Below are 26,509 nucleotides of genomic sequence, written 5' to 3' on the forward strand. Positions count from 1 at the left end.
TTAACAGGTGATCTCCATCCGTTTCTCTAATCCCTACGGTGTCTTTAATTTTTTCCCCTAAGCTTTCTGTGTTCTTCCGTGACACACATTTTGACACAAATATTTGTTTGCTGGCAACCAGCATGGGTCCTGATTTACACCTGGCTCCCGACCAGAATCCCTTTTTTCTTGTCTTAGGTGTCCCTTCACTCAGTGGTGAATGTTGTGCCCTCCCAGCTAAAGGGAGGAGCTGCTGTGAGCCCTGGTGTTGGCCTGCCACGCCCTTGTTCTCTGCCCTCAGCCAGGAGTGTAGAATCTGTGTGTCCACTCAGGTTTCCCAGCCTGGCCCTGAGCTGGCCTCACCGACTGCACTGAGCTGGGGCTGCATCCCAGGCCTTTCTTCCTGCCTGTGGTTCACAGAAAAGCCCCCCTCTTGGTCCCCAACGCCACAGTCTAAACTCTCCACGGCCTTGCCATCCCCTTGGAACCTGCCAGGAAGCCGCAGGAAGGATTCCTGAAAGGCATTTCTCAATCGTCTCTGCTTTACTGGAAATGGGTGTGTGGGGTGGTGGGCAGTTGCCAGGAGGTTAGCAGCCAGGCCTTGTCTCAGGACTTAAGCTCCCCCTTTGCTAGCCACACACTGCCCAGGGGAAGGAGCATCCCAGCTCTGAAGAATCAGCTCAGGGACTTCTTTGTGCTTCATGTAATTGGAAAGACAAACTCTTCAAGGAGAGGCAGAAGCCTTCACCTTCATCACTCTGTGCAGGCACCTCTGAGTTACGAGGGCCTCAGGCCACAGGGAAGGTGCTGCCTGGGCATGGTCAGCAACCCCCGGTGGGCAGTGGAGGACCCGGAGGGCGGTGTTGGGTACCGCTCCCCACGCTCAGTCAGCCCTGAGCGTCCCGCCCCTGTGTCCAGCTGTGCCCTGAGCGCAGCACTCCTTCCGCCTCGCCCCCTTTCTCCCTGAGGACACACTGGTCTGTGCTCACAGACAGGACCCTGCCCCCGGCTGCTCTGTGTACCACTGAGGGGTGGGCGGGACTTGTACTAAGGCACGTCTTACGGAGACTCCCTTTCACCTGGGAGTGTTCTGGGGTTGATGCGACAGGGCTGAGAAGAGCAACTGCCCCCTGGCTGAGACTCAGTCTCACCCTCTGAGCTGTGACCTGTCTTCTCTCAGCTTTGCCCGGTGCCCTCGCCTCCCCATTTTTGGTTTCTTTGGTTTTGATAGAACATATTTAGAACAAGCCCAGGTGCCTTTTCATCTCGCCCGTGGCTTTTCTCAGTCACTGTGATATCAAGAGATACGGACGTGTGTGTTTCAGACATCGCCTCTGTGCAGCTCCCTGAGAGCACCCTTGCTGGGACTAGTTCAAGTAGCATCCACACAGAGCCACTCGGGACAGCCACGTCAGTCTGTGGTGGCTTACAGCACTCTGCTTTTCTTTCCCTGGAAGCACTCATCTGTCGAAGAAGCTAGCTCATTGGTCCCGTGGAATTTCCCACGTTCTGCTCTGCCAATCGCTGTCCTCGTTGCTTTCCGCCCGGCTGGCTCAGGGCTTCTCGGCCTTGGCTCCACTGGCGTCTGGGGCTGGGTGACTCGGTGGTGGGGCCGCCCTGCAGTCTGCTGGGCAGGGTCTTCTGTCAGATGCCAGGAGCAGCGCCCCACAACCAAGTGCTGACATCCAAACGTGTCTCTGGACATGGCAGAGTCACCCAGTGAGACCCACAAGCGTAACTGGATGCCTTACGCACTGCGCTTCCTGCAAACTGGTCGCTAGACCTGGAGGTGGGTTTCGTAAGCCACTTCCTGTTGCTTCACCCTCGAAGCCTTCTTCATGGGGAGAGGAGGAGATTTCGGCCATCAAGTTCCTCCTCACCCTCTCCTTGCCCCATCTTAGGCAAGAGGAGTCTAAAGCCAGTGCTCACGCCTCCCCGCCCCCCCACTCCGGGCCCATCTGTTTCTCTGCCTGGCACTGTCCTCTGCCCGCCCCGTATTTTTTTACATCCATCAACATCTTTATTACATGGGTTTCTTCATCCAAGTCGTACGGAGTATCCTGGGTGCCATGTGACCTCGGGTTGTGGACACCCCCTGCCCTGCTGTGTGGAGGCCTTCCCACTGCTCAGCCCTGCCAAGCCTCCCAATTTAGCCCTAGCCCTGGCTCCCAGCCGCACCTTGGCACGTGGAGTGCCACTGGCCCCAGAAGCCAGTGGTTTCATCCCCCCTGCACTGCTAATTGGAATGGTGTCCTGCCACTCGGGGTGCCGACAGGGCCCGTGTGGGGGCCGGTGCTTGCTGCTCAGGTGATGCCATGATGGACAGCTTGGCCCCGGAGGAGTGTGTGGCCTGTGAGCCTGCGGTGAGCGGTGTGAGCCCTCAGAGGGTCTGAGGAGACTCCGCGTGTCGTGTGTAATGCTGCCAGCCTGAGGCATAGCCCGTGCAAGTGCCGAGAGTGAGAGGCATAGAAATGGGCTGTGTTGAGCCTGGGCGGGGGTGTCGCGGGAATTACGTTACCTGCCCGCTTGCTGGTCTGGGGCTGACCCGAAAGCTGCCCACAGGGAGACAGGGAAATGAGCAGTCCTGGTCCACAGACCTGCAGGGGAGGTGACAGGGTGGTGGGGCACCTGAACAGGCGGCGTGTCCCTGACTCTGTGCACTGTCAGCCCCTGAAGCGGAAGGAAAGGGCCACGTTTGCCTGGTGAGCCCCTGCGCCCCGGGGGCCAGGCTGGGCAGGTCCAGAGGGTGCCCCCGCTGCTGCTGTAAGGACACCACCGAGGTGGGCTCTGCCTGCTTCCTCCGAAGAGCCTGGTGGTGCATTTCCCTTCGGGGGCGAGCTCAGGGGAGCGCTGCCTCTGGCACCGCAGCCGTGCTCTACACCGTGCCTTCTCGTCCACAGCCGTGGCCTTGGGCCCCTGCTGCCTGCATCCAGCTCAGTGTCTCAGCTGAGCCTCCTCACGTGCCGTGTGCGCTCTGCCTTCAGCCTGAAGGCTTGGGCAGTACCCCTTGAGCGCAGGAACAGGAAAGTGATCCAGTCAGGCCGGAAGTGTCGCATTCAGCGTGTCCAGCAGGCAAATATTCAAGGCCGAGGTGCGAGGAGATCAGGGTCAGTTCTGGCACCTGGAGACCACCCCCTCCGGTTAACTTCCGGCCAAGGGTCAGAGGTATCAGGGCCTGGGACTGTCTGCTGCCATCCCCTCCGCCCCCATCCTTGCACCCGGTTGCCACCTGTTCAGTGCTCACGTGCCAATCCCGCACGTCGTTACCGTTATTTACACCTTAACCTGTCATGCCTTTTACAGAAGCATCCTGAGAAAGACATCTTTCATGTTCATACATGCTCGCCGTAGCCCAGCCTTCTTCATCCTCTGTGCAGATCTGCCTGCCCATCTGGTGTCACCATCCGTTCTTCCTCGAGAGCTTCCAGAACCTTCCTCATGGCAGAGGTGCTGCAGGCAGAGCCTGTCTGCCTTTGTCTGAGCCAGCCTTGCTGTTGCCTTCTCTTTGCACTGTCTGGGGCGTCAGGCTGGTGCTCTTCTTTCCTCCATGCTTTGCAGATGTCTGCTGTGGCCTCGGAGCGTCTTATCTTGGCTTCTCCGACGGTGGTGCCTCAGTCAGCTGCTGCACTAATTTGCAAGGTGTGTTGCCACGGGGCGCTTTCTTTTCCTGCTGGAGGTTTTTAAATCTGTGGGTCTATAGTCTTTGTCACATTTGGAGGTTTGGATACCATGGCCTTGGGAGTCCAGTTACATGTGTAATGGATCTCTTAGTACTATCCAGCAGTTGACCAAGGCTTTGTTCCTTTTCCTAATGGATTGTTTCCTGTGTGATTCATTTTGGATACATTTCTGTTGCCTTGTCATCAGATTCACTGACCTCTTCTTCCACAGTGTCTAATATTAATCCCACTCAGTACCTCGAGACACTGAGTTTCTCAGCTCAGGGAGTTCTGTGTGGCTCTGGAGCTCTGATGCTTCCTATTCTTCTTTGCATCAGTTCAAGTTTCCCTTTAAGCTCACGAGCATTGTAGGTTTAGGATAGTTGCTCTAAGTGAAACCCTTGTCTGATAATGCCATCTCCTCTGTCCTTCTGGGTCTGTCTGTGTTGCCTCATGCCTCGCACATTTTTCTACAGCTTCCATCTGAAGGCTTTTGGTCTGGGGTACTGAGTGTTGCAGAGTCCATGTGCTGGATTTGGTTGTCTTTTCTTAGAGCCTGACAGTCCTTCTGGCTGCTGACAGGCAGTTTGGTTAGCGGTGGATCAGCTGATCTTGGGGAAGCTTGCTTTTGAAATTCCTTAGTAAGAGGAGTGAGAGAAGCCCTTAAATGAGGGCTCGTTTATCTCCACTGCTGATCGGGGTACAGGGAGGACTCCTCTGGGCTGGCTGTGGATGGCATCTCCTGCCCCCCAGGCTTGGGGCCCCACCGCAGGGGGAGTCCTGAAGCCTTCCTCTGCAGCAGCTCAGGCCCTGTGCTGGTGCCAGGAGCAGTCTCTCTGCATCATCTCTCCTTCGTGGGCCTCTGCCCGCACTCCTGGTTCCGTCAGACTTCCCAGCCCACGGTCAAGAGGCTTCTCTAGGCAGTGAGCCCAGCAGCCTCAAGAGGCTCCCTTGGCCCTTTTGCTTCTTGCAGGCGGGTCTGGCCTGTACTGCCCGTGTTCACTTTGAGAGCACGCTTGTGTGTTCTGTCCAGCACCCTAGTTGTCACCAGTGGATGGCTTGTCTGGCCCTGACATGGGTGCCTGCCTGGGAAGAGGCTGAGAAGATTCAGCAGGACTGCTCTCTGTCCGTTTGCTCTTCTATCCATCCAGTGAATATCTCCTGGGCTTGGGTGGCCCATCATGGCCTCCCTGGGGTGGAAAGGCCTGCCCCTCGGAGTGGAGGGCGTGCATCACTGACCTAAACACAGAAATCTCCAGATAAAAGGTTGGAGGTGACTGCAGCTCTGTCTTCCTGGGGTCAGCTTCCAAGTCCTCTTCTGAGAAAAGGAGGCTGCTAGTGTGTGTACCATCCCTGCAGAGAACCTTGGAGGTGACAGGTGGAGTTGGCTCCTGGCCCTGTGTGGGTTTGGGCACGTCCTTTGACCTTTTCTGATCCTTGAGGTGTGTAGAGTTTAGTGATAACAAGCCTAAAATGCAGCTCTCAGCCTGGGACCCGCAGGCCATGCTCCTGGAGCCATGTGCCCCGGTCCCGGGGTGCCCCCACTCAGGATGGTTCTGGGGGTCCAAGCCTTCATCGGCCGTGGAGGCTTAAGTCGAGGGAGGTGCAGGCGGGCTGTTTCTCAGGGATCCTAGGCCTTTGGCTTTCAGGGTCCTGCCTGTAGGAGTTTGGAAGTTGTTGGTGTGGGGCCTTGAGGCTGCTCTGCCCAGGGTTTTCCAGAGCCTTCAGGAGCGGCCAGTGTCAGACCTGCAGCCGCTCCTGCCCCCACTGGCCCACTGGCCAGCTGCTGGCGTCAGGCCCCCGCCTGTGATGGTGGATTGTGTGTCCTGAGCATACCCAGTGGGCACCCAGCACCCTCCCATGTGAGAGTCCCTGTTGGCAACCACCACAGCTTGCTGGTTGGCGCAGGAAGAAACCCAGGTGGTCCTGCCCTGCCTGGTGTAACAGTGGAGGGAGGAAATGGGGCCACGTTCCCAGGGGCTGGGAGCCCCCTCTGACAGTGTGACCGACCCATATGGCAGAGGGGCCCGTGGCACTTGGGGTTCCCCTTAGCCTACCTGGCCCACTTGGGACGTGACTCAGAGGGAAGGGAGAAAGCTGGTAAGTTATCATGCAGCCAGCTTCCTTTCAGTGGGTTCTTGGAGGTAATAGGGCTGGATGCACTTTGAGTCATTCAGATGAAGTGTATTTGCTTCACAGTAAATATCTGTTAACTTTGGTTTGACAAAATAAAAGCATGGAACTTCCCTGGGGGTCCATTGGCTAAGACAGTGCTTCCAGTGGGAGGGGCCTGGGTTCAACCCCTGGTCAGGGAACTAGACGTGTCACACGCCACAGTGAAGATTGAAGGTCCTGAGTGCTGCAGTGGAGAGCTGGTGCAGCCGGATAAATCAACATTCAGAAAAGAGAGGAGAAGGCTGACTGTGATCTAGAACAGACCCCATCTTCACAGCAAAACAGTACGTGCCAAAGGCCGCTTTGGTCGATGCTGAAGACACACAAGTAATTTTAGTACATTTTAGAACTCTTCAGGAAATTTTCTTTTCTTGTAACAATTTTAATTTTGTTCTGCTTCATTAAAATGTCATTGGGCCTCCAAGCCTGAGAGTCTGTGACAGGTGGGATGGTCACGTGCCAGTGCGAAGGGCACTCCAAAAGCAGAGGCTCCTGCAACCCTTGGAGAGGCGCCCCGGCCGGTGCCAGCGCTGCCTCCTGGAAACCTGGCTGGGGGAGCACGGTGAGCAGGCAGCTCACTGACAGGCACCCCGGGTGGAACGGTCCACACAGGAGGTGAAGGCTATCGCCCCCAAGACCGAGGATGAGAGCCACAGCCAGTGGCGCTAACCCAGATGCTGAGGCTGGACCCTCTGGTGCCAGCAGATGTGTTTTTGACTGCTGTTGAGCAGCAAGGGCTGAGTGCCATTAGAATGCACCTCAGGAGGGGAAATGCCCTGGTGGACCAATGGTTTCAACTCCATGCTTCCACTGCTGAGGGCCCAGCCGCAACCCCTGGTTGGAGAACTGAGATCCCACAAGCCTCTGGCTGCAGCCGATCAGCCAATCAACGAACAGACAGACAAGCACATACCTCAGGGGAATTCCCTGGTGGTCGAGTCGTTGTGAAGTGAAAACGTCATGCTTTCACTGCGAAAAGCGTGGGTTCCATCTTTGGTCAGGGAGCTAGGATCCCATAAGCCATGGGGCACGGCCGAAAATAAGAATGCGCCTCGGTCACTGACCAAGTGGCGCTGACTCCTCCTCTCGTTCTGAGATCCTCCGCACGGGGCTCCTGTCCTCTGCCTGCCACGGGGCTGGTGTGATTTAGGTTTCTGCGTGGGGTCCCTTTCGCTAGTGGCTGTAGGCAGGTGACTTGAGTGTGGCGGTCACTCGTGTGTGTGTTTGTGTATGCATGATGGGATGAGTGAATTGCTCTGTTGTTGACAGGACTGACCTGGCCTGGTCCTCGAGCCTGGTTCTGCAATGAAAGTCAGGCAACCCGGGGACGCACACTGGAGACCAGCCGTCTTGGCATCGTGGTCCTTTTAGCTTGAGCTTTTAGCCTTGGCCAGCTTCCCTACAGTATAACTCGCAGTGCCCTGGGTGAGTGAGTGACGAGGCGTGTGGCAGTGAGCCCTGGGCTGGGTTCTGCCTGGAGGGGTCTGGGCTGAGGGCGTGAGAGACCAGGTTCTGCGAGCCCTTCGCTTCTGCGGCACCCCGTGTCTCTGCTGCAAGTCTGCACCTGCTGCTCCCCAGCCAGAGCGGCCTGCCCCTTGGCTTTCGGGGCCAGGTGACGGCGGTAGAGACTCCGTAAGGGTGGGGGCAGCTCTGGCCTGGTGCTGTCAGCTGCCCTCTCACGTCCTGTCCTGCCGTCTCCCTTCCGTTCACTTTACGTCACTGTCGACTGACACTGGTTAAGAGACCAGGGGCTCCCCACGCCTATTCAGTAATTCTCTGTATGTTCAGGTTACGTTCCTCAAAGCCCACAGGAGGCTGCGGAGTGCCCTAGGGGCCATTTACAACCCATAGAACTTACACCCATTTTAGGTGTAGAGTCAGAGTGTGAACACTCCACCTGAGACGTTCCCGCCAGCCCGTCTGCAGCCACGCCCCGCTTGCAGGCACTCACAGTTGTGCTCTGTTAGTTTGGCCTTTTCTGGAAATTTACATAGGTGGGGTCATCCATTGTATCGTGTTCTATATTGGGCTTCTCTCATTTAGCTGGTGGCTTTAAGGTTCGTCCGTGTCCTGTCCATTGGGGAGTTCATGTCTTTTGATTTCTAGGTAGTATTTTGTTTCCCTACCAACTGATGGACATTTGGGTTATTGGCTGTGTTTTGAACGTCGTTTAGTCACTAAGTCCTGTCTGACTGTTTGCCACCTCATGGACTGTAGCCCGCCAGGCCCCTCTGCTCATGGGATTCTCCAGGCAAGAATACTGGAGTGGGTCGCCATGTCCTCCTCCAGGGGGTCTTCCTGGCCCAGGGGTCGAACCTGTGTCTCCTGCACTGGCAGGTGGACTCTCCACTGCTGAGCCACCAGGGAAGTAGAGTCTTTCTGCTGTGCACACTTACATATGTTTTTGTGCACGCCTGTGTTTCCATTTCTCTTGGGTATATCCCTCGGAATTGGAATTGGTGGGTCACGTGATAACTGTGTTAACCCTTATAAGAAGCCGCCCCGGGACTCCCCTGGTGGCTCAGTGGTTAAGAGTCTGCCTTACTGTGCAGGGGATGTGGGTTCAGTCCCTGGTCAGGGGACTGAGATTCCACATGCTGTGAAACAGCTGCGCCCGTGTGTCGCAGATACTGAGCCCGTGCGCCACAGCTAGAGTCTGTGCCCTGCAGCAGAGGTCCTGTGTGCCGCAGCTAGGGCCTGGCACAGCCGAGTCAATGGGTGTGAAATACCTGCTGGGCTTCTCTGCAGGACCTTGTATGCTCCCACCAGTGAGGGGTCAGGGTTCAGGCTGTCATCTTTCCTCTTTTGGCTATCCCAGTAGGCACCTGCGCAGTCTGCACTGCACTGACGAGACACAGCTGCTCCCGCGCTTACTGGCCACCTGCAGATCTTCTTCTGGGTCTCTGTCTTTAACCTAGTTCCCAGCAAAGGCTGCTTAAATGTTGCAGCTCCAAGGGCCCAGCTAGACGGGACCCCCTGGTGCCGCCCCTCTCTCTAATCCTGTGGACTGCATTCCAGGCAGCAGTCTGACCATGGTTTAGGGGGCAGGTCATCTGGTCTCGAGCTTGCTGTGAAGGGAGCCTGGCCCCTGTCTCAGCAACGCAGTAGCCCTTTGCACCTGCAGGGGCTGGAGGACATGCTGTATCTGCCCACCTGGTAGTGAGGCGTGATGTGTGTGGGGTAGGGGCTTCCCCAGGGGCCCAGTGGTTACGACTCCATCTTCCAGCGCACAGTGCGTGGGCTCGATCCTCACTGTAGGGGGCACGGGTCAGGGGCTAAGGGCCAAAAAATGAAATAAATCCTTACATTCTTTCTCAGATTAAAAAAATTTTTTTCTTTAATGTTTCAGTCTTTCTCAAATTAAAAAAAGTGTGGCTGACTTCTGGGGTGTCTGATTCCGGGGAGGTGAGTGCCGGAGCTGAGTGTGACCGCTCAGGTCTGCTCCAGGTGCGTGAGTGAAGTCCTTGGAGACTCTTGGCCAAAGGGGAGGCCCCTGTAAGCCGAGCAGGGTGAGCGTGTGGCCCCCATGGTCCAGGCTGGCTGAGCGCGGTCCCCCTCACCTGTGGACAGCTGCTCAGCGGTCTGACAGGTCACAGGCACTGAGAGGCCAGCCCGCCCGCTGCTTGGCTTTCCCCCGTGTGTGCAGCTGCTCTGCCCACCCAGGGCCCACGGCGGGCCTGACATTCTGGGTGCAGAGCAGACAGGCAGTCACTGTGGACTGGACCTGGGGTCCAGGTGGGGGGCCTCCCTTACGCCTGGGGGTGCTGGGGCGGAGGCCTGAGAGGTGGGCTCTGTTGGAGACGGGCGAGCCCAAGATCTAGGCTGCCACGTGGAGGAAAGCTGAGGAGAACCGCAGACCCAGAGGCTGATTTGGGCCCTGTGGGTTTGAGGATGGAGGGGAGGGGGTCGTCGTGACGAACCAGCACCACCCTGTGGGGTGAGGTATGCTACCCAGAAAGTGCCAAGGGCCCGGGGTAAATGAGAAGGAGAAGTGTGACCCTCCATCTGGATCCGTGTTCTTTCTAAAATTCCACCAGAAGGCTGATCTCCGAATAGCTGAAGCTTAAATTAGTAGAGTTTTTTGGTGTATTTTTTTCCTGTGACATTTGGGAATTCCGCTGCCCCAAGCACAGGGACAAGCTGCCCTGAAGCTCTGACGTGGGAGCTGGGCAGGCGTTGGGCTGTGTCCTGTCAAGGGCCTTGGGGCGGAGGGCATTGCCCCATCAGCCTGCCTCCTGGCAGGCCCTGCTCGCCCCGTGCAGTTCCGCTCCGCATGGAGCGCCTCTGAGGCGGGCTGGCCTGGGCTGGTGCCGGTTTGCGGGAGGATGGGGAAGCACTGCGCGTCGCCTCTTGTGTACCTTCAACCCTGGCCGCTTGCCATCTGAGGAGCTCTTACTGATGCGTCAGAACCCTGCTCTGGTGACTTTTCCTGTCATTTTCAACGCGCGTAGTTTATTCCTTTCACCCCTCCTGAAAACACTGTCTTTATCCTGCTCCTTGTATGACTGGGAAGTGAGTCTTTGGATTTCCAGGTATCTTTTTTCTTTTCCTCATACTTTAAACTTTTTATTTAGCTGATTAATAATGTTGTGGTAATTTCAGGTGAACAGTGAAGGGACTCAGCCATACATAAACGTGTTCCAGATATCGTCATTGACATGTTCCCATTTTGCTCTTTTGCAGGATTCTGTTTCACTGAGACCTTCGATTCGATTTCAGGGAAGTCAAGGGGTAAGTCTTTTTTTGGTCTTAATCATACTTATTTAGAATTGTGGCTTGCTGGGCACAGCAGCCCGTTGGGAGCAGTGTTTTGGCCCCATCCCCCTCTGTGCCAGACAGGGCCCTCTGCTGAGCCACGGTCTGCCTCTGGTCGTCTCCAGGCTGGGGCCACATCAGCAGGCCCTCTGTGGGCTGAAGGCAGCTCTTCTGTCCAGCAGTTCCCGAGTTTCCCACTTCCTGTCGTTGCCAAACTCATGTTCTGACTTGATCTTTGTGCTGATTGGAAAGTATGCCCCCCGAGCCCAAGTGAACCTGGAAGTGTGCCCGCCCCCAAGGGCAGGGCGCTGCTCTCTGTCGGTGGACGTAGGACCACAGGTATTTAGCTTTTTAGTACCGGGAGGTATAGAAACTCAATACTCCAGTTTTTTTCGTGAAAGATACTTGATCATAAATGACCATCTTACAGAAAAATTGAGGAATGGGAGAAAGGGCGCGTTGTCCATAATCCTTGCCACCCAGGTCCTAGGACCCGCATATCATCCACCCACTAAAGATGATTTGGAACACTTTAGTTTTTTTCCTAGTCTTTATTGCAAGTCTTTTTTTTTGCCTTTAAATCTGAAGAGTTGCCACACACGTCTAAGTCAGTTTTCACCTGATAGCCTGCTGGCTTCTTCCAGAAGCAGGGAGACCTGTAGGTTTCGCCCCAGGCAGGGTGCTCCAGAGAGATGGAGCCCTGAGGAGATACATGTCTGCAAGTGCAGAGACAGCGATACCAAGAGATCTATTGCAAGACGTTGACTCACAGGTTTGTGGGGCTGATGAGTCTGAATTCCATGGGGCGAGCAGGAAGCTGGCCCCGAGGTTCATGGGCGAGCTTCTTCCTCATCAGGGAAGCCTCAGTTTCCCTCTTAAGGCCTTCCACTGATTGTATGAGGCCTGCCCAGACCTGGTCATGCAGTCACTAGAGGCTGTGGCCTGGCCAGGGGAACACCATCACACCAAGACCAGTCAGGGTCAATGAGATGCCCTTAAAGGCCCCAGGGCACACGCCCTGCCCTGTGCCTTCTCTGGGGCTTCCATACCTTCTTTGGCCCTGGCCACCTGCTTCTACTTTATCCCCTGAGATGTTTCCCCAAGGGGCAGGGCCCGCTGGGCTTGCTGCCAGACTGGCCTAATGGCGCCCTCTTGTGGCCTGTGGTCACAGTGTGCCCTCAGCAGCTGTGGGAAGATGAGGAAGCCAGGACACAGATTGCTGTTCTTTTATCCATGAGCAATGCTTTCTAGTCAGCAAGACACCACTGGGATGCTCATAGAAGCACTGGGAGGGTCTCCTGGGCTTTACACTGTGTCGCCGAAATCCCTGTGCCAAACTTAAGAGCCACATCCATTCAAGAAAGGGTCCCTGCCTCTGAACTGAGAATTATGCTTTGCCCACATTTTTTTCCTCTGGGCATTCTCATGTGTCGTGGACTTCCTAGAAGGTTCTGAGGGTGTGGAGGCCGTGTGCTGCAGCCAGCAGCAAGCCAGGCCGTGAGTCTCCACTAAGAGGCTCTTCCCTGGGTGGGACTGTGTGAGGACTGGAGGAGGCCTGTTCTTTCCCAGTTCACTGTGAAGGACCAGGCGCTCGGTCTGCCCCTGGTGACCTCTGGGCCTTGTCCTTCTCCTGGGTTTTGATAGACCGTGACCATTCCTCCCGGCCAGGTGTGAGAGGCCTGGCCTGGGGCAGGTGCGCATCGGATGCTGTCGCGGTCACTCGGAGCAGCGGGGGAGGAGGCAAGGCCCTTGCTCTCTGCTCCCTGTTCTCCTGGTCGTGCCCTCCAGCCTCGAGGTTGGAAGCAGCAGGAGGTGGGCGGGGCGGGTTGGCCCAGCTCGGTCAGCACCCCTGGTGCCTGTGCTGACTCCATGTTCTGGACCCTGGGTAGGCTGGCAGGGCCTGCTTCCCAGACGCCCATGAAGCTGGCGGACTGAAGACTGAGACTTCTTTGCTCCTTCCCTCAGGGCCCTCGGCCAGGTCTCCCTCTGGTTGTTGGCCTCCCCGCCCAGGAGAGGGGCCGCGCACCTAAGGGCTGGACGCAGGTTAACGTGGCCTTAGGAGGGGCTTCCTGGTGGCCCAGTGGCTGAGACTCAGCGCTCCCAATGCAGGGGGCCTGGGTTCCATCCCTGGTTAGGGAACTAAACCCCACACGCCTCAACTAAGAGTTTGCATGTCACAAGTGAAGACCCTGCCTGCCGCAGCAGAGATCCCAGGTGCCACAGCTGGGCCTGTGAGGCCCTGCGCAGCCAACAAAGTAAACCATGGCCCGAGGGGAAGCAGAGCCCCTCTGCGGTCCAGAACACGCTCGCTCGGGTCCTGGCGCTCGTCCCCCGCGGTGTGAGTGCAGCCCAGCTGGCGTAGGGCCTCGTGTCCCCCAGCTCCTGGGGTGGGAGTCAGGGCCAGCCTGGCTTCTGCCCCACCCGTGCCGGGAGTGCTGCGAGGCCTGGCCGTGGTGGTGTGCGGCCAGGCCCTGGTGCTGGCTGCTTCCTGGGGGTGACCGCGTGGCAGCCTGTGGCACGCCCAGCATCGGCGTGCTGCAGAGCAAAGCACTGACCTTTGTTTATGGGCCGTGTCTGTGTGTGTGTGTGTGTTCTCTCTCAGCGTCTCTCAGACGATGGGGAGGCTGCCCTGGGCCCCTCTGCCATCAGGGGTCACTTGAGCTCTCACTCCCTCACAGCTGGTGAAGCAACAGCTTCTCGAGGGGAAGAGCAAACCCCCTCGCAGGCTGGCCCCCCCCCAGAACTCCTCAGCTGATGAGGACAGAGAGGGAGGGGTCGGGGTCCAGGGCCGTGTGAGGCCTTCCTGTGTGCTGCAGCGGGGCCCAAAGGTGGTTTCTGGAACGAGCGTTGACGGCCCTGGTCAGACGCTGTGACCAGCACCTGTCTGCAGTCCCGGCGCCAGCTCTGCGGGAGTCTGTAGGGCCGGCCCGCACTTGAGCCCAGGGCTGCCCGTTGCTGCGAGGCGGGAATGACCTGGAAGCCTGGGAAGTGGTGGGCAGGGGCCGAGTGTGCTCCCCCTCCCTGTCCACAGTGCGGGGGCAGCTCTCAGGAAGGAAGGAGGTGCTCAGAAAGCACCTGGGTTTGGGGCTGAGGACGTGGGCCGTCCAGTGGGCAGAAGAGGCTGCTTTGCTCTTGGAAGGCCTCCTCAGCCATCCAGGGTGTGTGCTCACTTGTGTCCGATGCCGTGGGACCCCCTGGGCTGTAGCCCGGCGGCTTTTCTATCAGTGGGATTTCCTGGGCGAGAATCCTGGAGTTGCCATTTCCTCCTCCAGAGGATCTTCCTGACCGTGCAGCCATGCAGTAGTAACACTTGATCCAAAATATATTTTATGCTGAAGGTTCCCTGAAAATAAAGATAATGAAACGCGTGTCCGCTGAAAACCGTCTGGCCAGAGTTGGCGAGGCGGTGCTTGGCTCCTGTGTGCCCCGTTCGGTCTTGCTCTCTCCTGAAGAGGATTCCAGGTGCGCCCCCACTGTTTCTTCCTGCCCACAGCCTGCTCGGGGCTTCATTCGTCTCTCTGAAGCCCCCACTTGCACTGCAGACACATTAGGCCCCGTGTACTTGGGGTTAGGGCTGCCAGCCTGACTTGGGACGAATTTCAAAGGGGCTTGACCTGCCCACGGTGGAGCCAGCGCCCTCCTGAGCCTCAGGGCTGGACGTCGGCCACTCGGTCCTCCGGTCGGGACACGGCTGTTTGGAGGGCCAGGGCTGCCTGTACACCTTCGCACTCAGGCACACCCATGAGTCTGCGGCACCTCCCTCGGCCTCCTCATACCAGAAGTCGGGGCTGGCATCAGATGCACGAAACCTGCCCTGCCCAGGCCTGCTGCGGCCCCGTGGGGGCCCCTAGGGGAGCCAAGGCTCAGTCCAGAAGACTGCGGAGCAGAGGCCAAATTTCAGAACGCGGGGCACGCTCTCTGCCATCACAGAGAAAGCCCGGTGTCCTGGGCCTTCGTGCCCAGTGGGCTGGTTTCCCTCACTGGTTCCCAGGGACTGGTAGCCATTAACCAGCATCATAACAGCCCGTTAACCAGAGGATTCCGTGTGCTCTGGTGCCAGAGCTGGGGAGGGGCTGAGGCTTCAGGACTGCTGTGGCAGGCTCCACGCAGGCCTTCCCTCCCAGTCTTGTGGCCCCAGTGGCTGCACAGACCCTCCTCTCGGCACTGGGCTGTGCCCCGCCGACCTGAGGATTTTGAAAGGGCCGATACCCGTGTGGAAAAGTCCTCATTGGGCTGAAGAATCACAGGGAGTGGTCCCCCCAGCCCCCGCCCAGAGAGGAGCATGTGGTGTCGGGACCTAGACTGTACCCCTCTCCTTTGCTCTCCCCGACGGGGGCTGTGGCAGGCAGGCAGGCAGCAGCTGCCCTCTGAGCAGGTGGAGATGGGAAAGCATCGCCGGGGGCGGCTGGGTCTCCGCCAGAGCCAGCACGTGGTGAGGGGGAGGCTCAGGGCCAGGCGTGGGGAGGGGCCGCGTGTCAGGGCTCAGGCTCCATCAGGGGCACTTTTGCTTTTGCTGACGTCATGGGGCACACTCTTCCCGCCGTGTTCTGGGTAGCTGCGTCAGTGTGTACCTACCTGTGGTGCCCGTGGGGGCCTCTCCCGTGGTGACCCTCAGGAGCATCTGGGCGCTGGGTGTCCAGTTACTTCCGTAATGGAGAGCAGAGGTCCCGTCTGCCCGGGAGTGTGTACGGACGGTGCAGGGTGGCTGCCAGTGCTGGACAGTGCGATGCTGCACGTGGACTCCAGTGCGTGTGTGTGTGTGTGTGCGCACGCATAGGTGTTTTCCTGCCCAAGGTGAGTCATAGCAGGCAGTCCAGGTTTATGGTATAAACACACTTGCCAAGCGTCAGCTGCTTCGTCCCCTTTGTGACCCTTACAGCAACGTGTGTGTGTGGAGATCAGGGTCTGTGTGGCTGGCCAGGGCTGACGTGGTGCCCTGCTGGTCTCCCTGCCACTGGCTGTGCGCCCTGACCCGGCCCTCCGCCACCTGCCGTGTGCACAGGGGGATGCTGGAGGACCGGGAGAGCACCCTGGGCAGCACCAGCTGCGGGGTGGGGAGCTGGGGGACGGCGTGATCGTCAGCCCAAGGTCGTCTGCAGTCCCTGGACAGCCGCCGCAGACTGCCCCTCTCCCCCAGGCCAGGCTCTTCCTGCCCCAAGCGGCTGGGCCTGGGGGCCGCTCTCTGATGCCTCGGCTCTCCCTGCGCGAGGAAGGAGCCTCTCCTTGCAGCAGAGACTGGCTGTGCGTGGAGGGGCTTCCATGGCATCTGGAGCCAATCCTGGGCTGCGTGCCCTCCCAGCTTCCCTCGAGGGTCTCCACACCCCCCGAGGGCTGGGGCGGGGGAGCTGCTGCTCTTGCTGTGGCCGGAGCTTCGTGTCCTTGATCACACAGACTTGACTCGGGCCGAGCTGGCTGTGTTCGCGTGTAGCAGCCGGGCACGGGGCAGGAGGCGTTCAGCCCAGGGTCGTGTGCTATCCAGCGCCAATGGGGCGTGCTGTGTCCTCACGTCGCCTCAGAGGAGGCGGCCTCGGCTCGGCCTGTGGAGGTGGCACGACAGCCCAGGGACAGCTCTCTGCCCCCTTCGCCCTGGTGCTGCCCCTTCTTGACCGTTTGTGACTCCTCCCGGCGTGTCTCCCTAACTGTGACAAGCCCCGGTGCTCCAGTCCAGGGCGGATCTTAAGGCTGGTCTCTTCTGGCGACAGGGCTCTGGAGGCTGTTCCCGGCCTGCCCAGGGGCTGGCAGCTGGAGCGTGAGGTTTTCCTGTCTGTGTCTCAGCAGCTGCTGGCCGTTGCCCATGTGGGCAGGGGGCCAGAGGGTCGGCCTGGAATAAAGTGACCTCTGGGTTTGCTGCCCTGTGCTCAGCCCTGCACCTCAGCCAGGGCTGGTGCCACTGACGGCAAGGCCGTCTGTCTTTCCTCTCCGGCAGCTGTGGCTTTGCCTAGTTAGGCTGCAGCGGTGCCATCTGCCTTCAGGGTTAGGTGAACCATGTGTACACAGCCCGTGTGTCGTGGTCAGTGGGGGCAAGTGCTGCCCATCTGTGAGCCCCTCGAGGCCTGTGCCTGTATGCCTGCCTTCTTCCCACACACCCAGGTGGAGGGTGGCTCTGGCCTGGAGGAGGTGGAGAGGGCCTCGCCACACGGGAGAAGGGGGTGTGTGTGCCAGGGTATCTTGGCCGAGCGTGCCAGCCCGCTCCTGACGCCCACCCGTCTTGGCCCAGCTCAGCTTTCCGGGTTGTCTCGAGCCCGGTCTGCCCAGGTTGGAGTGGGCCCCTGTCTCCGGCTGTGTGCTGAGGGATCGTGCTCCTTAGCCCGCGGTGCCGTTGCTGCAGATACGCGAAACCGCACCCCCGCCCGGGACCCACCAGCAGCCTGGCCGTGGGGACAGGCTGGTCTGTCACTGACGGAGACCAAGGGGATGCATTGACATATCGCCAGGGATGGGCCAGGATCGCGTGCTGGCCCTGCCAGTGGGGCCCCCAGTGACACCCTCTCTCCATGCAGCACATCTCCATCCCTCAACCCGACTGCCCCGCGGAGGCGCGGACGTTCTCCTTCTACCTCTCCAACATCGGCCGTGACAGCCCCCAGGGCAGCTTCGACTGCATCCAGCAGTACGTCTCCAGGTGAGCCTTGCCCAGACTGCCCCAGCTCTCACGGCTGCCAGGCCCGCCTCCCGCGGCCCCCGTGGCGTCCCCCGCGCCAGCCCGCCCTGCGGATGTTACCCCCACCTCCAGCCCCAGCTCTCACGGCGGCCAGGCCCGCCTCCCGCGGCCCCCGCCGTGGCGTCCCTCACGCCAGCCCGCCGTGCGGATGTTACCCCCACCTCCAGCCCCAGCTCTCACGGCGGCCAGGCCCGCCTCCCTTGGCCCCCGCCGTGGCGTCCCTCACGCCAGCCCGCTGTGCGGATGTTTACCCCCACCTCCAGCCCCAGCTCTGCTTCTCAGATGAACCGTCCTGGCTCTTACAGTGTGTCTAGGAAGCAGGTATGGGTCCTGGCGTGCCACCTCTTGCCCAGGAACCTAGGTTCCCTTGCTTCCTTCAGGTCACGATGCGCCTTGCAGAAACCCTGTTGCCCAAGTCAGCACCAGACCCCGTTTCCTAGCCGGGAGGGGCGGGTGGGGGCGGGCGGGGGCGGGGCAGCCCCGAGGCTGCCTCTCCGGCCACCCCAGGGGCTCGCCTCACCTTCTGGCCTCTTGTCTTGCAGCCATGGGGATGTCCACCTGGACTGCCTGGGCAGCATCCAGGACAAGATCACAGTGTGCGCCACTGACGACTCCTACCAGAAGGCGCGGCAGAGCCTGGCGCAGGCTGAGGAGGAGACGCGCAGTCGAGGTGCCATCGTCATCAAGCCCGGAGGCCGTTACCTGGGTAAGGCTTGGGGGGTGGGGCTTCACCCGTGGGGGTCTTGTGCCTGCCGGGCAGATGTCACGAGAGCTGGCGAGTCTCAGGGCCCATCAGGAGCAGGAACAGGAGTGGTGGGCTGACAGAGGCCAGGGGAGCTGGGTCCTTCTTGAGTGGTGTCTGCTGCATTCTGAATCCAGGATGGACTAGAGGGCCTGAGAGTTCCGGGAATTCTGAATCCCAGGGCCCCTTCCCCAGGCTCTAGCCTCAGGTACGTCTGCCTCTCTCCGTGCATGAAGCCAGAGCTTCAGCCTGTACTTCAGTGGCCACCCCTGCTCTCACCTGCCCAGGTGTCTCTTTCCCATGGCTGACCTGGCCAGGGCACAGTGCAGATGGCAAGATGCACTCTGCTGCGGGCAGCCTGCTGCTGTGTCGGGGCCAGCGAGGGACCATGGGGTGGAGACCTGGAAGGAAGCGCGTTGATCCCTGTTTCCAGGACCTTCCACCCCCTCAGCATCTGCTTGGAAACAATTGCAGAGAAATTGAGACACTGACCACATTAAAAGTGCGGAGAGAAGTACTGTTTATTTAGAAAGCTCCACAGTGCTGCCTCAGTCTTCCCACCTCTGGATGTAGACGGAGTTTCCAGTGAATTCATTGTCAGGCAAAAAAGGCCCGAGAGAGGCATGAAGCAGAGGAGAACCTTGATGGCTTTTGGAGTTCTTTTTCTTCTTTAAGAAAAAGTCAGTCTTCCACATTGCTCCGCAGAGCACGCAGTCTCCCTTGCCTAGCGGTGGGGCCGGCTCTGGATGAAGCCCTAGGTGGCGCTGGTCCTCCTGGCAGCACGGGGCCCTGGTGGGCATGGCAGTGTGCGCCCGGGGAGCCTGGGCTCCGGGCTGCCAGCTGCCCAGGAGGAGGCGCCCAGGATCCCGAAGGGCTGCAGCTACCCGCTCTGCCTTACAATGCAAATACAGACATCTGTACACATTTTAATAAGTTTTGGGTGGGTTTTTAGCCAGAATTTATCTTACTGTTCCACTTAGGATACAGTGAAGGCTCTTAGTGCTCTCTGGCCTCAGAGGCCACAGACATGCAGTCCTGGCTGTGTCAGGCCTCTCCCCGCCCCATGCCATCAGGGTTCTCTGGGGACGAAGTCTGGCCCTGCAGGTTCTAAAAGCACTCCTTTTTGTGTTCATTTGACAAGTCAGAGTTGAGAGATATGTGCAAAAGACAGTTGTCGTGGAGAGCTTTGTGGCCCAAGGGTTTAAGACCTGCACTGACTTTGCTCAGAGGTCCTCCTTCCTGCGGTGGCAGGGGCGTTGTCCAAGGTGGAGTGAGCAACTTTGGACGGAAGCCCCCTCCGCCAAGAGGACCCCTCGCACGTCTCTGTTTGCACCAGGAGGGTGGGAGAGAGGCCTGCGGCCCCTGGGGCTCCGAGCACAGGCAGGTCTGCCCAAGTGGCCTGACACTTTTATTTCTCCTTGGTCATAAAAGAGCACGGTGGGGCCCAGGGGGCCAGCAGAGAGCTGGGAACTGCAGGCTCTGGGCTGCTGCTCCTGCCGTTCCGGGACTCCCTTTTAGCCATCAGCCCCCTTCCCCACAGGGGCCAGGGGTTTGGATGAAGTTAGTTAAGGCTCTCAGCCCACTTCTGAGACTGGGGACCCCGCAAGTGCCCTTTGATCTGCTTGTAGTCAGCAGGTGGTGCTCTCACTGGACCAGTGGGGCTGCACGAGGCTTAAGATGCCTTGGGCTTGGTGAGAGCTAGGCACTGTTGGCCGTGGGCCATCCGTGGGTGTACGTGCGCTCGCTCAGGAACATGCCATCCGCTCCAGGCAGGAGGACACGGCGACCACCCCTCAGCCCTTCCCATCCCTGACACCTGGCTCTTACTGTAGGCAAGAAGGTTCAGTTTCGGAAGCCAGCCCCAGGGGCAGTGGATGCTGTGCCCTCCCGGAAGCGGGCAACTCCGATCAACCCGGCCAGCGCCATCAAGAAGTGCAGCGCTGGCAGCGCCGGCGGGGGCAGCGGGGTGGCTCAGCGGCCCTTCCGGGACCGCGTGCTGCACCTGCTGGCCCTGAGGCCCTACCGGAAGGCCGAGCTGCTGCTACGGCTGCAGAAGGATGGCCTGGCGCAGGCGGACAAGGACGCGCTGGACGGCCTCCTCCAGCAGGTGCGTGCTGCCCGGGCCGGGGCGTGGGGCACCTTACTGTTCAGGGCTCGTCTCCTCACAGCTGTAGGCTCGCAGGCAGTGGGCGTAGCACGGGGGAGCCAAGACTTCAGATGCACAAGGCTTTCGGAATTGAGTGAAGCCTGGGGAATCCGCAAGCGCAAGTTAGCAAGAACTCAGGCTTCATATCAGGTGGGTCTCCTTGTGGCTTATCGGCTGTGGCGCTAGGCAAGGGGCTTCATGTCTGGACTCTCAGGCTTCTGTCTGTGGCTGGGAAGTGACTACAGCACCTCTCTTTGGGGTCAAGAGGTAATCAGGCAGGAACACGGCGCCAGCAGGCAGAGCCTGCTGTTAAACAGCCAGGACTTTGGAGCGACAGCGCTGGTCCCAGAGCTGCCCTGGAGGAGGCAGCTCACGGACTCCTGAGACGGTCGGTGGCTCGCTCCCGACTCACCGCCTTAGCTGGGCCACGTGCATGTCGCTTGGCCGTGAAGTGGCAACAGGCCACCTCAGAGCTCTGCTGCTGCGAGGACCCACAGCCAGCGGCAGTCACGCCAGTGTCCTGGGAGGAGCTGTGGCCTGCCCCAGACACTCTGGGCTCTTGGGCGCTGCCTCCTGTGGTCGAAAGTTGGCGCCATGACCATCCGGAACTGTATCTGAGGAGTTTCCGCGCATTTCTGAGGATTTCCGATTGACTCAGTTCTCCTGTGGGCGCCCTGCTGCCCCTCTGCCCCTCCCTGAGTGCAGTCCGAGGCTGGGGTGACCACACACGCCTTTGGTAGGAGAACATCGCTGTGGCTTTCGTCCCCCCGTGCTCGGACTGGCATCCCTGTGTCATCACCACCCCCCAGCGAGTTCAGGGTGCAGGGCAGGGGTGAAGAGGGAAGAGGGGCCTGGGGGACCAGCCCCGCACTTCTAGCCCGAGTGCTGATCTGGGGCTGGGCCTGCCCCACAGGGCAGGTGCCTCCCCTCCCCTTCACTGTGGAGAAGCCCCCTGTGTCCTGAGAGTGGAGGTGCTCCCCGGAGCCTTCGTTTCTATCAGGGGCTCCTCCATGTACTCACTGGTGGCCTTTGTGCAAACTTGGCTTCCTGAGCCGCCGCCCCCCACGTGGAGGTTGTGCTGGCGCAGACTGAGTGGCAGTGTTTCTCCCGGCAAGCTCCGGAGTCGGCTCAGGGCCTAGAGAAGACAGATACAGTATTCTGTAGTCCAGGAGTTTTCTTGGGGCTTGCTAGAGCATCCAGAAAACTCTGGAACCAAGAAGAACATTTCCCAGGGTGCTCATTTCCTTGGAAAGTCACGTGTTGCCTTAGCCTTGGGAAATTGGGGGAAGCACTCGGGAGGCCCTTTCCCTGGGCTGGGGGCCACCCACAGCTGCCTCCTGCACCATAGGGTGACTGAGGCAGAGCTGAGGGAGCTGGGCAGGGTCGTCAGCCGTGAGCTGAGACTGAGGGCACGGGTGACAGCCATGCCTGCCCCGGCCAGTGCCTGGAGCGCAAATCACCGTCCAGCCAGGTCCTTAGCCCCTGGGGTGGCATTCTGAAAAACGCCCTTGCTCCTGCTCTCCAGTCTGGTTCTGTTCAGGCCCAGAGTAAAAAGCAGCACGTGCAGAATGTGAACCTTGGCCGACCCAGCATTTGATGGCGCCTGAGATTTACCCACTGAGTGACGCTTAGACGCCAGGGGTGCCAGGCTTAGTCCTCTGGGGAGAGGGGCTGGCGGGGCTGACCTGGGTCTGCCCAGGGCACCTGCTTCACTTTTAACCGCCAAGGTGTTCTCACTGCTCCTGGTCCTTTGCTGGGGCCAGAGAGGCATCGTGCTGGGTGCCAGCTTCCCCAGCCAACTTGGGTTTGGCAGCTCCCCGAGGCGGCCCAGGCAGTGTCTTGCACTAGAGCGCTAGAGCATCCTGGGTGCCTGCTCTGATCTCTCCCATTCTCTGGTTCCCTGTCCCATCTGCCTTGAGCTTCTGTGTTTGCCAGCAGACTTGTTCTCCCCAGCAGTTGTGGGAGGGGCACTGGGACCCCACCAGCGTGAGGATAGGAAGGTATCGGGGGCTGCACCTCACTAAGGATGCTCATTTCCCAGCCCTCTCGCCCCCACCCAGTGACTCTGATGAGCAGCACTGTGCAAAGACACCTCCTCTTTCACTTTTGTGAAAACATCCGGAGAGAAGATGTGAGGCATTCCACCTTCCTGGTGGGAGTTTGGATGGCTGGGTGGCTCTTCTGGAGAGCATTTTAGCAAAGCATCTCAGAAGCCATAAAAATGTTCAGAGTCTTTGACCCACTAATCCCACTTCTGGGAAGCTAGCTGAAGAAGACCATCACCAGCATGAAAAAACCTGCACAAGTGACATCTGTTTATGCTCCAGAGAAGCTGGAAACAGAGTCCGCGTCCAACAAAGGAGAAAGGGTTGAGCGAATCACAGTGCAGCCTCTTGGTGGAATATTACTCAACCATTAAAAAATGCTCTTTGGGGAAACTGCCGTGACGTGGAGAATAAATTGATAGTCTCAGTTGTAGTGAAAAACAGCAGCTGCCCTGGCAATCACACAGCTCCGCATGTGCATTCTGGGGATCATGGTGCCTGACAAGACACTTAGGAGCGTGCCCTCTGCGTGTCAGGGGCCTGAATTCCATCAAGCACATTAGGCAAATGTTCTAAAAGCATCTTTGCACAGAGTCTTGAAGACGAACTCAGCTTGTGTTAACCAGAAGCAGCAGGGCTGGCTGGTTGCAGGGAAGGCGGGCTCAGCTTGGGCCCTGACGGCACCCCTCCCGCAGCTCCCCCAGCTCGGCTGCCGCTGCCGCAGGAGCTGTGAGTTTGACAGCATGCACCTTAGGCCGCTGTCGCAGAACACCATGGCCTGGGTGGGTTAGACACCACAGACCCGGCACGCAGCTTTGGAGACTGGGAGGCCCAAGATGAGGGCACCGGGAGATTGGGTGTCTGGTGAGGGCCTGCGTTCTGTCTTCTTGTGGTCATCCAGGGAGGGGTGAGGAAACTCTGGATTCTCTTTTATAAAGACACCTGGGCTTCTCTGGTGGATCAGCGGTGAAGACTCTACCTGCCAGCCTGGAAGACAAGGTTCAGTCCCTGATCCAGGCAGGTCCCCCATGCTGCAGAGCAGCCAAGCCGCTGTGCCACTGTTCTTGAGCCCGTGCTCTAGCGCCTGGAAGCCGCGCCTGGTAGCCGCGCCTGGTGAGCCCATGCGCCGTGCCTGCTGAAGCCCGAGAGCCCTAGGGTTTGTGCTCTGCGGCAGAAGCCAGCACGATGAGAAGCCGCACACTGCAGCCAGGGAGTGGCCCCCAACTTGCCACGTCTGGAGAAATCTCCCAGCAGCAAAGACCCAGCACAGCCTCTCCCCCCAAAAACAGACACTCCCTCATGGGGGCTCCACCCTCATGACCTCATCACCTCCCAAAGGCCTCGCCTCCTAATACCATCGCCTTAGGTTAGCAGGGGGTAAGACTTAACGTGGATTTGTGGAGGAGAAAAATGGTTCAGTCCATAGCAGGGGGATGGGCTGCTGACGGAGTCTTCGGAGTGTAGATGGCAGCGCCCCCTTGTGGAGCCAGCCTGGCCTCCAGCAGCATCTGGGCCTGCTGTTCTGACCCTTCGGCACCCCAAGGGCCGCCGTCCCGGCCTGCAGAGGAGTTGGGGCCCGAGTCTTGACTTGGGGCAGAAGTGTGCTGTCCTCTTTACCCTTTAATGTCTGTCTCCGCCTCTCCCCGCGCCGCCCCCCAGAATGCTTGCATGGTCTCCTCTGTGTCTCGGGCTGTACACGAGGTGCCCCTGGCTCTATCTTGCAGGTGGCCAACGTGAGTGCCAAGGATGGCACGTGCACCCTGAAGGACTGTGTGTACAAGGATGTGCAGAAGGACTGGCCTGGCTACTCGGAGGGAGACCAGCAGTTGCTGAAGCGGATGCTCATTCGGTAACACTGCCGCCCCATCCAGCAATGAGTCCCATCCCCTGGGCCTGGGGCACATCTCATCTCCACGAGGCTGGGGCGGCCTCCCGTGGCGCCACAGCCCACAGGTCCTGCAGGCAGGATGGAGGGGGTCTGTAGAGACTGCCTGGGTAGCCCACCATGGCCTCCTGCAGGGAAAAGGCAAGCCTTGCTGAGTAGGTTGGAGGGCCTAAGTCTCTGTGTTGAACATGAGAACTTCAGGACAGAAGACCCCAAAGCAGCCGTTCTGCCCCTCCTATCAAGCTCCTTCTGAAATCAGCACGTCCCCACAGGCTACGGCTGCAGGCCATCTCTTTCTTAAAAAGAAAGTCTAAAGGACTGGAAGCAGAGAGGAACAAAGCAAAACAAACCTCCCCACAGACACTATTAAGCAGCATTAATTAAACGCATCCCCTCTCGGGTTAATGGGGACCCGAAGTCAGGAGTAGCCAAGGTGGCTCTGGGGAGAAGTGGTTAAGTCGGCCCCTGTCTAAGGCAAGCAGTTAATGATTTCCTTCTCAATTGATGCCTGGGAGCCCCGGCTGTGAAGTGCCCTTCAGAGCAGCCTGAGATGCTAATTAGTCCTTAAGTAGTTTCTCAGGGACTTGGAGCAATTTATGAAGGTTTTTTTTTTTTTTTTAAGTTGTTTAAAGCAGTAACTGCATCTGGAAATCAGAGCCAAGTCGGGGCCACTCTAGGTGAACCATGAGCTCCTCCTTGGCCCTGCGGGGTGCGCACCTGCTGTCCCAGGGTCACTCTTGCGGCTCTCTAGACGTCTCTAGGTGCTCGGGGGGCTGAGGGGATGGTTTTGGCAGAAGACACTCCCTCTCCCCTCTCTGGGCGCCGTCTGCTGCCCACCAGGCATGTCTCAGACGCTGTCACCTCCTGCAGGTGTTTGCATCAGCGGTCAAGAGTCTGCCTGCAGTGCAGGGTCAGTCCCTGGGTTGGGAAGATCCCCTGGAGGAGGGCATGGCTGCCCAGTCCAGTACCCTTGCCTGGAGACTCTAATGCACTCTGGTGGCAGGCTATAGGGCGTGGGGTTGCAAAGAGCTGGCCACGACTGAAGCGGTAGAGCACGCACGCACGCATGGCAATAGTGTTGGAATAGTAATTTACACCCACCTGAGTGCTTTGAGGTGCCAAGGGGCACGTGGGGGTGGGCCGCCTTGAGGCTGCTCCCACCCTTCCTTCCTTCCTTCAGAGCCTCGCACTGCCCGCTGATCTCAGGCCCGCAGGCCTTGGTGTCCCAGAGCTCTCCAGGAGGGGCATGGCCAGGAGCAAGCAGCCTGTGGGCAGTCTGCCCATGGGTGGGTGTGGTCCCTAGGAAACTGGGCTGAATACTGAGGGGTATCAGGTGGGAGGTTCCTCAGGTTCTTAACTCCCGGAGCTCAGGGCCACGCCAAGCTCCTTTCCTCCCTCATGTTTGCCCTGGGCCGTCTTGGTGCTCTCCTCTCAGGCTGCATGGGTCAGCTGGCTGGGGGGTGGCCTGGCCCGATGCCTCTCCAGAAGCTGACAGCATCTGCTGCTCTTGGGAGCTTGACCTGATTGGTGGGCAGAGGTCAGGGTCAATATCACTGATAGCCACAACCCAGCGCTGCTCGGGGCAGCTTTTTTTTTCCCATGTTTAGGTTGCTCCCTCCCTGAGGAAAGCCCTGTTACAACCGCTCTTCATGCCATGGGTCTCATGGCAAGAAGGAGAAACAAGGTCTTAGGGTGTTCCTGTTGTCACAGGCTGGGTGTGGGGCCTCGTGTTACCCCAGGGGCTACAGCCTCCCTTATCCTACAGCTTGTTCTAAACTTGGACCTGAGTTGAGTGCACTTGTGCTTCCAGGGTCTGCCTGCACCCCCGTGGCTTTGCTCTGCAGACAGGCACTCGGGCTTCTCGTTGCCGAGGCTCCTCGTTGCGGAGCACCGACTTGGGGCGCATACTTCACTGGGCGCAGCGCTCGGGCTCTGGAGCACGGGCTCAGTGGTTGTGGCACATGGACTTAATTGCTCCTCAGCATGTGGAATCTTTCTGGACCAGGGATCAAACCTGTGTCCCCTGCCTTGGCAAGTGGCTTCTTAACCACTGGACCACAGGGAAGCCCTCAGCTGATTATTTGGATGCTTCCTCCGTGCTTTCAGTCCCCGTGTGTAACGGCTCAGGCCTGGCCTGTCCCAGGCAGTCTGGATGTCCCAGTGCAGGATGAGGCCTGGACCCCATGTGGCCTTGAAATCAGTCCCCCAACCTGCCCTGTCCTGGCCTCCCCTCCCCCAGGGCATAGCCTAGACAGCCCGAGCCTCGGTCTGTCTCACAGGCAGTGCACTTTCCCTATAGTTGGTAACCTGCTTGGCCAAGTGCTCAGCCTTCTGTGTCCTTCACGTCCAGCCACAAGCTCCCTCTGGTTGTCTCATGGCCTTTCATCACTTTCAAGGGGCCAGGGCTTCCACAGGGAGCTGCCTCCCTCCCTCGCAAGTCCTCCTGTTTCTGGATCTGGGAT

The 26,509-nt window shown here is 59.1% G+C and overlaps 1 protein-coding gene across 1 annotated transcript in view; it reads left to right on the plus strand.

Moving 5' to 3' along the window:
• ELL (elongation factor for RNA polymerase II) overlaps window positions 1-26,509 on the plus strand; it is a 75,509-nt gene that overhangs the window by 37,864 nt on the left and 11,136 nt on the right. Inside the window, exons 2-6 of the mRNA XM_052642961.1 lie at window positions 10,497-10,544; window positions 17,069-17,190; window positions 17,772-17,935; window positions 19,804-20,078; window positions 23,887-24,011. Coding sequence (XP_052498921.1) covers window positions 10,497-10,544; window positions 17,069-17,190; window positions 17,772-17,935; window positions 19,804-20,078; window positions 23,887-24,011 — 734 coding nt within the window. The remainder of the gene's footprint in view (window positions 1-10,496; window positions 10,545-17,068; window positions 17,191-17,771; window positions 17,936-19,803; window positions 20,079-23,886; window positions 24,012-26,509) is intronic.

The sequence above is a fragment of the Budorcas taxicolor genome, chromosome 7 (assembly GCF_023091745.1).
Source record: "Budorcas taxicolor isolate Tak-1 chromosome 7, Takin1.1, whole genome shotgun sequence".
Taxonomy (NCBI): Eukaryota; Metazoa; Chordata; class Mammalia; order Artiodactyla; family Bovidae; genus Budorcas; species Budorcas taxicolor.